Source organism: Ciona intestinalis, unplaced genomic scaffold (genome assembly GCF_000224145.3).
Source record: "Ciona intestinalis unplaced genomic scaffold, KH HT000103.2, whole genome shotgun sequence".
In the NCBI taxonomy this organism is placed as follows: Eukaryota; Metazoa; Chordata; class Ascidiacea; order Phlebobranchia; family Cionidae; genus Ciona; species Ciona intestinalis.
In genome coordinates this window covers 61,977-73,890 of record NW_004190425.2, presented here as the reverse complement: position 1 = coordinate 73,890, position 11,914 = coordinate 61,977, and the positions used below count along the sequence as shown (strand labels likewise).

At 34.9% G+C, this 11,914-nt stretch overlaps 2 protein-coding genes across 4 annotated transcripts; both read right to left on the bottom strand.

Moving 5' to 3' along the window:
• Nucleotides 1–338: 338 nt before the first annotated feature.
• Nucleotides 339–6,374, bottom strand: LOC100175565. The gene is made up of 9 exons (XM_018815791.2): nt 6,170–6,374; nt 5,279–5,434; nt 5,084–5,167; nt 4,541–4,704; nt 3,463–3,643; nt 2,995–3,219; nt 2,477–2,664; nt 1,325–2,166; nt 339–850 (listed from the first exon to the last, which is right to left on the bottom strand). The coding sequence occupies exons 1-9, from the start codon at nt 6,284–6,286 to the stop codon at nt 720–722; spliced, it is 2,088 nt and encodes a 695-aa protein (XP_018671336.2). The 5' UTR covers nt 6,287–6,374; the 3' UTR covers nt 339–719.
• Nucleotides 6,375–8,436: 2,062 nt separating this feature from the next.
• Nucleotides 8,437–11,708, bottom strand: LOC100186634. 3 transcript variants are annotated; one of them, XM_002130742.4, is made up of 5 exons: nt 11,389–11,668; nt 10,663–10,921; nt 10,003–10,116; nt 9,275–9,349; nt 8,437–9,088 (listed from the first exon to the last, which is right to left on the bottom strand). In XM_002130742.4, exons 1-5 carry the CDS (start codon nt 11,617–11,619, stop codon nt 9,066–9,068), a joined length of 702 nt encoding a protein of 233 aa, XP_002130778.1. In that variant the 5' UTR covers nt 11,620–11,668; the 3' UTR covers nt 8,437–9,065. The 3 variants fall into 3 exon arrangements, with proteins under 3 accessions (XP_002130778.1, XP_026694475.1, XP_002130759.1); XM_026838674.1 differs by having other exon boundaries at nt 8,437–8,728; XM_002130723.5 differs by having other exon boundaries at nt 8,441–8,756; nt 11,389–11,708.
• Nucleotides 11,709–11,914: the final 206 nt, after the last annotated feature.

Below are 11,914 nucleotides of genomic sequence, written 5' to 3'. Positions count from 1 at the left end.
TATGTTACATTGCGGTTGATTATTTTAGGCGTTTTTTTTTAACTTTTTTATGCATGAATGCTAATTTGAAAAACCTATTAGTGACTACTGGGTCGGAGTAAATGTCGTTAAGTGTCTTGCGCAAGGTCTCATACACCCGCAATGGTAGCAGCGACGAGCCTTGAATTAATTCCCTCTAGGTTACAGACAGTCGCGCTAACCACTTCACGGCACCGGCTGTACGGTTAAACAATTCACATAATTTGGTTTATAAAGAATGAACAAAACAAAAGAATGAAAACGTGCACTTCTGCACCAGTCACCCTGTTATATATAGTCGACTACTTAAGCTATATATCTCTAATACCAAACACGTTTTTGTATTGTCAGATTTAAATTGAGAAATGGTACTTGTTAAATCGAACAAAAAATACGCACAGAACACATTGTTATTTACAGGTAACACTTTAGTAACACACCAGATCACAGCGCTGCTATTGCATGTTTAGTTATATAACGTTGTGCAGTACTAGCTATCGCAACCGTAATCGAATTCAAGTGTTCTACTTGGCGGGTGAATAGGAGATGACAGAGAAGTAGATTGAACTTGAACCTTGCTGTAGGTTGTCATAGATCATTGAAGTACAATGACACCTACATTGTTAAAACTAGCACTTTGTGTATCACACCAACATGTATTTCTCGTTGTGTGTACTTGTATCTAACTACGTATGACCCGCTTAACTTCTTGGAAACCTCATCCCGCGATCTTCTGTGAAGTGATATTTTCGTCGGTCGTCACGTGGCAACGGTCTTGTTTTGTCATAATACGTTGGTGGTGACGTACCGCTCTCATCAGTGGGTACATCGCCTGTGGTAAAAGGTATTTTAAATATTACCACATTATTGTCACATATTCGTGGCCAGGGAATTGTGCATTCAAAAACGATGCTGCACTTTAGGATTCTATACAATTTAGTATAATTGTCATTCATTGATATAGAATGTGCTATATTACAGTACATTGAAACTAATTTCCCTTTATATATATATTCGAATATATTTTTTTCAAGTTCGCAATCCTTCAACTTTAGGTTCTCTAATATATATAACGAATAAGACTTGTCATGTTTTTAATATCTTTTCTTATTAGGTAGTAAACAAAGAATATTTTCAGAAGTATGTAACCGTGGCACCGCGACTCTAAAAATCGTTGTTTTGTTTAAAACACGATCAAGAAACATCGGGTTTAGGTGTTAACTATTCCATCTTAAGCCACAGTACCATACTTTCAATAAATTTAGCCCTTCAATATATGCAATAACCATAATACTTTTCTATGAACCTGTTGGCGTGTCAGTTACTTCGGGGAGATAGTAAGGTACGGAGTAAAGTCCTCTGTTTTGTTCTGATCTCTGCGAAAATTCGTCGCGATCCAATCTCCATACACGCTGTTTGTCTCGAAAGTTCGGGCGATCGGATGTGTGGTCTGAATACGATGGCTCTGTTGGGTTTCTGTTAGATTGACTTCGCTTCACTTTGGACACTGGGGTAGAAGCAGAGTCGCTGTATCGGTCTTCAGCATGAGTTGAAAAAGTGACGTTTCTTCGGTCTGATATGCGCTGTCGAACCACTGGGAGATTTGAATCATATCGCTTTCGGTGCGCTTTGACGCGTGTATTCCGTGGCTGTCTTGGTGAAAGTTTAAAGTTTTGTGCGTGGCGTAACAGTATTCTTGTAAGAGAAAGATCGTTTTGTAACCGCTGTTGTCTATCCGGGGCTTGTTGGTATGGGTCTTTCGGTCGAGTTTTATGCTCGTTTGGATGATTTCGGAAACGATCGGAAACCTTCGGCTCTTTAAGTCTAGTTTCGCATTCTTGGTTATAACTATACAGCGGGTTAACCCGATGAACAGGTGCCTCTCGATACACTGGGTATCTTTCGCGATAGTTCCGGTCTCGCCACTGAGATCGGGTTTCCCTACGGTCCATGGCGGAAAATTGATCATTGGATCTCCGCACAGCATTCTGCCCAGTCCCGAAACGAATTGCGTCAGCACGAGTTGGTTCTCTGAGCGGTCCCGCGTAGTTTTCAACAAGAAAGCTTTCGTTTCTTATAGAGTTTTCGAACCTTGAGAAACTTGGTTCTGGGCTACTTACAACACTGGAACTTTTAAGCGGAGAGATTCTATAGAAAGATAGGAGATACAGAAATAAACATCGTAAAAAAAGTTTTACTTTTTACAACTTTTTATGTTGGTCATATTTCAACACTTGTTTTGGTGCTAATATATTTCTCTAAAATAAACTGTAGTGATTAAAATGTGCTCATTTTGATGAAGCCTTATAGGCAAAGAGAATATGAGTTGTATAGTTAAAGTTTGAAATAACAACAACTTGTCTTATAATGCACATTACAGAGAAATAATGTCACCCTACAATGCTCGGGCATGTTTATAAAAGTTGTATTACCCCATCACTCACGAAAACTCATTCACCTGCTGCTCTTCTGTTCTGCATTGCAATATCGAAAAATCTCTGCCGCCCTCTTACGGTGGGGTTTATGAACGATTAAAATAAGAAACGGTTTCGCCATAGGAATAATCAACAGCACCACGTTCGTCATGACATCAAACCATTGATTTGTACCACCGGCAAACACACTGTATCTCAACAGGTATCCCACCTGTTAATACAAAATAACGCAAGTGTGTATATACTGGTTTTAATTTTTACAACAGGTATATAGACGATATGACGAACTCTACAGTATAGGTCTTGTTTAATGTGTTGGTAGACGGTCTGTTGTTACATTCGCTTGCTAACAACCAAGTTATATCTTGACCAAATGCAATGTTTCGAATAAAGTTACATTTTAATGTGTATGGTTGGTATCCCATTGATATAGTCTATGTTAACCAAAACAAGTCGAAACAATGTTTCAAATTTTTTCACGTAAGTTGTTTGCCGATTTATTATAGTTGATTGACACATTTTAGAATACTTGGAATCTTACTGTAAGTGGCAAATAGATGACGATCGTAACCACAGCAATTGAAATGAAAAGTATGCTGTAAGTCAACCACGTTTTTGACTTTACGATCATGAATTCACCGAATAACAAGGAGCAGTGACTACCACGACCCTCCTCGTACCTGAACTTCGGAGCAATTTGCGCCCGAAACATAAGAAATGTCGTCACCAGCATAATGCATATGAGCAATGTACCAATGCCAGCTGTCTGTTTAATGAAGAAAACATAACGGCTTACAGTTTGTAAGCAAATTCGGTTTCTTTTTTTGTTTATTTTAATTTAGGAGAATTTGATACGCAGGGAAATTAATATTTAAGCAAAAATAAATGAGTTTTTTTAAACAATTAACGCCCTTTTAGGGTCAAGGGGCTACGGTTATATAATTCTGTAAATATTTTTGTTTATCACAAAATGGGACGTTAACAGATAATCAAAACTTATACATCTTACTAAGTAAACCAAGCCTTTGATGGTGGACGTCTGTATCGTGTGTGATATCCAACAAACTTTGAAGAACTCCTTGTAAACATAATGTGTTCCAATACCAAGCGCTGGTAACGTGAATGAGAGGATGACGGCAAAAGTTGTGCTTATAAAGAGGGTAAGCATGATGCCAGACACAGTGTGAGATCTATATATGAATGCAATTAGACGGAATAAAAAACATAAAGTATTATTTATTTAGCTTTTTGAATATATACTAGTGTGGGCCAAGACGGGTCGTGGTTTTATTCTCTTTTATTTTCTCATTTTGCACTAAACAAAGAATATTTACAAACTCATATCACCGTAGCCCCCACACGCGTTTACCAAAGTTTAGTAGTACAATCAAACATATAGAAACTATTACTACTATTTTTTAATTATAAATTTCTAAAAAAAGTTACCTAAAAACCTATACCGTTTCCTAAAAAATAACAATTGTAGATAAATTTAAGAATAAACATTAACTAAGTATTTATGTAAAACATTTAGGTTTCAAATTTTACAACCCCATATTAAACGCGCGAGTAGTAACAATCTAACCTAAACCACAGAAATAATAAAGAATAGAACGCGCATCTCTAATATCGGCAAAGGAGAGAGGTGATACACCCTCTCTTTTTCACGACTCGCTCCCGGTTACTATAGTAGTCAATGGAAGCCAGGGCGTTTTATGTAGTTTTTCTTCGTTTTTTGACTTAATTTAAGTTTATAGGGAAAAATAAATATTTCCAGACATATACATATTTCTAATAAACCGTTTGTTTGAACGTTTTTAATTAAATTTATAAAATAATTAATTTTCCCAAGCAAGCGCTAAAGTGTAAGTGTTAACCTACCAAAAACTAAACTGGCCTAATAAACTGGAATAGTTAGTGTAGTTTTTAAAATAAACACCTAAAACCTCCTAAAATCACTGTGCGCCTATCTTTTACAATGGAGACCAAGCGAAATGGGGACGGAGTTGGCGGTCACGTGAATAGAAAAAAGAATATATCACGGATTTGGGAAGTTGCGCGTTCTACTCTTTTTTTATTTCTGTGACCTAAACTGATACATCTGCCAACCAAACGTCGCAATTGTTCTCTCTATGGTTGCCACAGTAACTGTAACAAGAGGAAGATAGATAAAAAGTCCCAGTAGCAAACCAGAGATGCGACACGATGTTCCTCCAGTTTGATAACAACATCCAAAATCATCTTCAACGATCTAAGACAGTATTTTTTATTTTTTAATACAGCCATAAAAACATATCAATTTAATTTAACCAAGATGCAGGTAAACAAAAAAACTACGGTCGTATGATGGGATTTGTTAAAAAAAACAACACATTGTTTCTTTGCCATGTATACGAAAATATTCCTTCATTACTACTAAATGGGACAATATAGAACAATGTAAACATGTCTTATTTTAGTCACGTTGATTTTATTCAACCCCAATATATACAAAATATAATGGTGAAAATACATATATACATAATATAGTGAAAAGTGTTTTACAAGCTGAGCTGAGTCAGCGTTGTCACGTACTGTATTTCTAAAGTGAGATATTTCCAAAGTGAAGTGATTTACTTGATTTTACTTACAGGTTGAAGATTAAATTTGTTTGGAACTTGAGTTTTCGGAAGTGATGCTGTAAAAACGAAAGGGAAGAACAGCAAGTGGATTGTCTGGAACACGACGTGAAATTATGCACAGATGTTACATACACACGGTACTAGTGTAGTTATCAAACAAACATTTGCTATTTTACTAAAATATTAATGATGTTTTAAGTTTACCATTGCTGTAGTACATATGTTCACTATTACGATGCATGACGTAACAAATGTAGTTGCCCTTCTTCTCACAGTGGTAGCTATGACGTAACAAGCAAATATGTTTGCCAACAATGCTAGGCCAAGATATAATTCAATGAAAATACGTTGTTTGGTCCACTGTGACATAACAAAGGGTTATTACAAATTAGTGGCGCCAGAGGATATAAATATTTAACAGCTTGTTGGTAGACGATTGCTTAATTGTGTTCACGGTAATTTACAGGCAATTATACTGAAACAAGTTAAATTGTTTTTGTTTTCTTAGCATTGTAGTATCAGCATACAAATGAGGGCTCCTTGGCAAAGTGGCTAAAGCGCCTGCATCTTACCCGTAGGTAATGGTTGTATATGTGTCTTTGGGTAAGACACTTAACTGCAATTGCTTCAACCCAGCAGTGGTAACTTTAATGGGTTGTCCAAATATCAGGCATACATAAAAAAATAAAAAAATCCCTCCAAAAATTACCTACAAAGTAACATACATGGTAACTCGTAAGCTGGCAAGAAGTGTTAAAACCGTGTGATAACGACTGTCACGCGAGGGTATAGTAAGTTACATTCAACAACTGTCGGGGTAAAATATAAGAATATTTTAGTTTTTACCGAGTATTACACGTTACGAATATCATATATCACACTGGCTAAGGATATATGCAGAAGTTAAATTAAAAAAGTGTAAAGCTCATATGATTATGTCGGTTATAGCATTTGAAATGTAAAATTTTTCACATACCGAAATTTAAGTATGTTTAATTAACAAGCGCGTTCTATAGCTAGATTTTTAATTGAAAACCTAAACCTGTGTGCTTAATTTTCAATAACTTTAATCAGAACTCAAACAATACAAACAACCTGAGCACATGTGTGGCTTGTACTTATGTTTAGTACAAAAGTAGTTGCATCTGTGACGTCATATGGAAGTGATGACCATCCACTGAATAAAACCTCCTTATCGCCGCTTATTTCCATACCAACCGCTATTTTAGCTTTTTTTATTTTACCATGAAGAGTTTTCTAAATGCACTAAATCAAGTTAGCGGCTTTTGGTTCTGCTCACAGTAAAATAAGGTTCGATTTAGCCGATAAAGAAATATTAGGAATAAAACAGTGCGCACAACACACAAATTTAAGAGCCTTTTTCTAATCCTTTCCATGTTTCTGTCTCAAATCGAATAAATTGCTTCTTACTTTCACTGAATACAAACAAAAGCAAGAATATAACATTGCGTAAACATATTGTGCACCAAATCGAATACAACAAAATACATACGGTACTCCCTCACTAAATCCGTTTCTCTTCCTAAATTTCAATCAGTGTTACTTTACGGCACTTAACACCACATGATCAGTCGCGGTTTTAAAAGTCTGGTCTTAATGTGGCGACCCGACTTCGAAAGCTAACTCGTATTTTCTGCATGCGTTGATGAGCTTACTGTTAATAAATAATGAATAACTCAATAAAATATTTATGACCAAAGAAAACACACAAAACACTTTACTCAAGTAACAGAATACATATATAGCGGCTGACATGATTCGAGCAAAATTAACATTTTTGAAAACAAATGCGGTCTTTTACTCGTATTACCAAACTTTACAAAATTCGGCGTTAAACGAATACAACGTTTTTTTTAATGACTAAAAAAAACATAATAGTAAGATGTTCATTTTGAATGTTCGCCAAATTCATATTCAAAATCCCGAAATTTAGTAGTTTTTGATTTTAAATTATCAATCCAGTATCGTATTTATATACAATCGGCTGAAATTTCGTACAGTTTGATTTTGTCGCATAAAACTAGTTTTAGTTTTGTGAAAAAAAAAAATATAAACAGTTGCAAATAAGCAGGGGTCAATATGACTTTATTGAAAAAAAAATAGAATATCGTTTTAAAATTATATTAAGGCTCGTCGCTTCCATGATTGTGGGCGCATATGTCCTAGGGTAAGACACTTAACGGCAGTTGCTCCAACCCAGTGATCACTTATGGGCTGTCCAAATTATCAGCCATACATAAAATAATCATCCGGCCACGCAATCGTTCGTTCATATAAAGTTTACGTGACAAAGAAACAAGCACAGAAAAAATATTTCATTTTTTTGTCCTGTCTCCCCCAGATTGTAGTTTTGTAGAGTTTTATGGCCAAACTTTTTAAGGTTTGCTTTTAAATCAATAATTTATGCCTCGGGGGTTATTATAATATAACATACTGATACTTTCGAGACAGAATCTATTAGAAGTTTAGTTACTTGCACTTTTTACATTTACATTATTGCTACAAATCGGGTATTGCTGCACTATTTTCGCACAAATCACTGTTACAAATTATCTTCGACTGCAAGTGTTGAAATATATTTTCCTAAATCGAAAATATTAAAAAAATTTCGAATATATTTTCCGTCTATTATCTTGTTATTATATCAGTGTATTGTATTTGAATAAGCCCTGAATAAATTATCAAATTAAAAGCAAACCTTCTAAAGTTAGACAATAAAAACCTACAAAACTATAATGTTGGGAAAGATGGGACACCAAATTGAAATATTTTTATATTAACAATATACGGAAAGTTGTAGTTAACCTATTACTGAAATTAACCGATTGTGGTAGTTTTCATGTAAACTTCACATATATAACTTTAAAACAATATGTCTGTTGCTGTTTTTATCCCAAAATAAGTCATATTGACCCCTGCTCTTTTTCTGTTCTATTTACCTTTTTTTTAATATTTACCAAAGCAATTTTGATGCGCATTGTATAGAGTCATGATAATACTGTTAAACAATTCTGTGACATTATTTTTTTGATTATCATCAAATGGGGGTTCGTAAAAAGAAAATTAGAAAAGTCTCAACAGAGAAACTGTCTCATCTTCTCCTATCCTAATATATCTCTAAATTTTAATATTTGTCAACTACTAATACATTTCTTTGTGACTTTGTCTACTAATAATGGTACAATAGTTCTATCTTGTATTTGAAATTTAGAAATGTCGGGCAATATGATCTTAAAGGCTTCCGTCTTATATCTCACTGTTCTTTTGTATTATTGTAGTTATTCAAATTGCTACATCTTAAAAAGCGCATTAACAATTTCACTTCAATTTACTTCATCTAGTTATTATAGTGCTTTCAAATCTGATTTATTTCATTCAGTTTTATATTGACAATATTTACCACAAAATGTAATTTAACAAATGGTAATGAAACATAAATTATATATATACGTAGTTTAAGAGAAAAATAATAAAGTTTATTGTTTTCCATCAGTTCGACTACCAGGTGTCAAGCCTGACCCGTCATGAAACGAAAGATACATTGCGTCATTTCCCGATGACGTGAGACGAGGAGAATTTGAAGGAGTGACGACGGGAAGACTCGAACCCAGGGCCGAGAATGTTGAAGATATTCTACGAGGTATGGCGGTGAACGCGCTTGCTAGGAAAATAGTAAATAACAAATCATAAATTTGATACACTTTTTAATACAGTAACGAAAATCCGATTAATCAAGCAGAGAAGAAAGATAATCGGCAGGAAAAAGACGTCAAAGCTAATACTTCTCAAGTAAAAACATTAATTATTAATTAGTCCAAATATAATTAAAAGCTAAGAGCGCGTAAAATATATGTTTAAATAAGCAGATATAGCATTAACAGCACATTGTGCTGTCGAACGGGTTACCGCAGAGTTCATTTGCTGTACGAAGTATAGGTTGAAATAAGATGGCATAAATGTTTTTATTCTTCTATTTTCTCGTCGTTTCATTGGCTAGTAAACGATAAAAATTCAAATAGTTTTAGAACCGTATCCTCAGCAGTCGTTGGTGTTTATAATAGTTTAAACACGATCATAAATGTTTAATATTGTGTATGAACGATATATCTTGTCTTACCCCACAGTACCTTATTGGTGGAAAAACATCCATAATGGGCAAAGATTATGTAACTGGCTTACCGAGTCGGTTTCTAAATCCACGATCGTTGTCAAAAACTTCGGCAGAATCGACGAGGTTTGGTACTCTGTATTGAACTGTTGAAAACAAGAAATTATTGTTTGGATGGAAACATATATATATACCCTGCTAGCCTATACATTGAAAATTGTACAGTACACATGCTATTAAAGAAGTGAAATTATGTGATAGCTTATATATAGTACAACGGGGAAAGATGGGACACTTAAGCACCAGCCTATTTTTCCTATACATATATCTCAGTCTTTTTTAACAAAGCTACAACTAGTTTTATGAGACAAAATCAAACTGTACGAAATATTCAAGGTTGTTTTATAAGGCTATTAAACTAGTTTAAACGTTTACACTTGCAAACTATAAAATTTCATCGGCTTTAGTATTATTTTTGCGACATTCAAAATTAGCACCTAACTATTTCGCATTTTTTTACTTGTTTAAAATGTACTGTTTCTATTTTACATATTTGTTTTAATATTTAAAAACAGTAATCAGCTCTGACAGGCGTTTTATAAAGTCGTAACAATATACTGTCGATTAATTCTGTAACATTATTTTCATGATTATCATTAAATGAGGGTCTGTAAAAAGAAAATTAAAAAAAATCTTATCTGACAAAGTGTCCCATCTTCCCCCATCATACTATAAGTCTTTTTATTCAACGTAAAGAATGTATGTATGTAATTTATAGTTTAATCAATGTTATTTTCACCTGGGCTTATGTAAGTCTCTTCAGTGTTGGGATTTCGTTTCCCGGGATTCCCCAACCCTACAGGTGTACTCGCACCAAGAGCGGGACTTGGTTTTGGTTTGGAAGAAATAGATTCTGTACATAATAAGGGCAGGTACTATATGATAGCGTATCTCAGGGCATAATGTTCATGCATGCTGATTCACCAGACACTCTGTCACATACCGAATACTAACGTGTTAGCTCATTTAAAATGCTTAACACCAGGATTATAGTAGGTTGGGGTAAGATGATACATGCTTTTTTTATCCTCCTGTTTGATGGTATACAAATACATTAAAATCAATATATAACCGTATTCCCACGACTATAAAAAAACATTGTTAATTGTTAAAATCACTATTAGGGAATAAGGGATTTTATGTGCAAGCTAACGATATCCCACCCTACCCTTGATACTATAAACCACATTTAAAGTATAGTAGAGTGGGCAAAAACGGGACACCTTTAGCACATATTAGCTAAACACCCTGAACGTGTTTTAAACAAATAACAACGGTTTGTGGTATTCGTGAGGATACGATTTATAGTTCTTGGAATATTCTTTTTTTTATTACTAAATAAGAGGGGAAGATAGAATAAAAATGTGTCCTACCCGCAACCGTACCATACCATAAATACCTTGGTCTAATGTGTCTATTAAGTCTGCGTATTCTCCCGAAGGTTTTGATGCTCTCGAAAGTGGAGAAGCTAAACGACTTTGACCCCTCGCTTTACTACGGCGTATATGGGCATACGTCATATCCTGTGATGTCATCGACTCTGTTTTGTCATCGTTGGCAATGACGTTAATGGTTGGAATAACCACGGGACACGAATTCGTTTCATGAATAGCGTTTAGTGTCGGTCGATTGTTGTTGTTAAGCATTCCAGATGTAACCTATATCCATTTAATTAGTAACTTAAGCGGAAGCGGTTTAATTTTATTATAAGACAACCTGCAACATCAATTTATACATAGAGTAGGATGGGGGGAGACGGGACACCTTTTACCTCTATTTTCTCGCCCCGTTTAGTAGTAAACAAAGAACATTCAAGAAATTATAAAACTATATGCCTACGACTCCAATTGACCGTTAGTAATTGTTTAAAACACGATCAGGAAATTCAGATATTATGTGTGAAAGGTGTCCCATCTTCCCCCACCCTAGTATATATATTTTGTTTATCCACAATGACTGTGTGTCATTTGTTATTTTGCAAGCCAAACAATCGGTGCGATATCGATATATATATATAAGATATACCAAAGCGCATATTTGTACATGCGCATTATAGTTTACAAATCATAAATTGTGTTTTAAACTGAGACATTTAATTGTGTGTTGGAACAAACCTACACCTTACTTTAATTTCTCCAACTGGATTGCGCCGATCTCTTGCTCTTCCAATAGTAATCATTCCAGACGCTTTTTGACACCTTCTATTGATCCTTGATTTACGCAATCTCCACCGGATAATAACGACCAATGCAGCAAAAACAAGGAGTACCAACACAGTTAAAGCAACAGAAAGCACGATTTTATAAATCCAACACCCACCAGCAACAGGCGATAATGGTGCAGCCATTGTTGGCATTGTTAGATCACAATATTCTGACAACTAAAAATTGCTATTCCTAACTGTACAGTAACTGTGCGAACTGGTTTCAAAGCCCGAGTTTTCTCCGAAAGAAACGCACGGCACTGATTGTTTTTAAGTTGCAAAAGCGCCGCGTGCCTTATTCTTGCAGCGCGAGTTTTCTTGAAGCAATTATTAGGCTACAAACGCATTTTACTCCTAGTGTGAATTATGGTGTCTCGCATCATCGGGGATGTGTAAATATATTGTTTTATTTGTTTCCAATCTTTATTGTTTGTAATAAATAGGAATG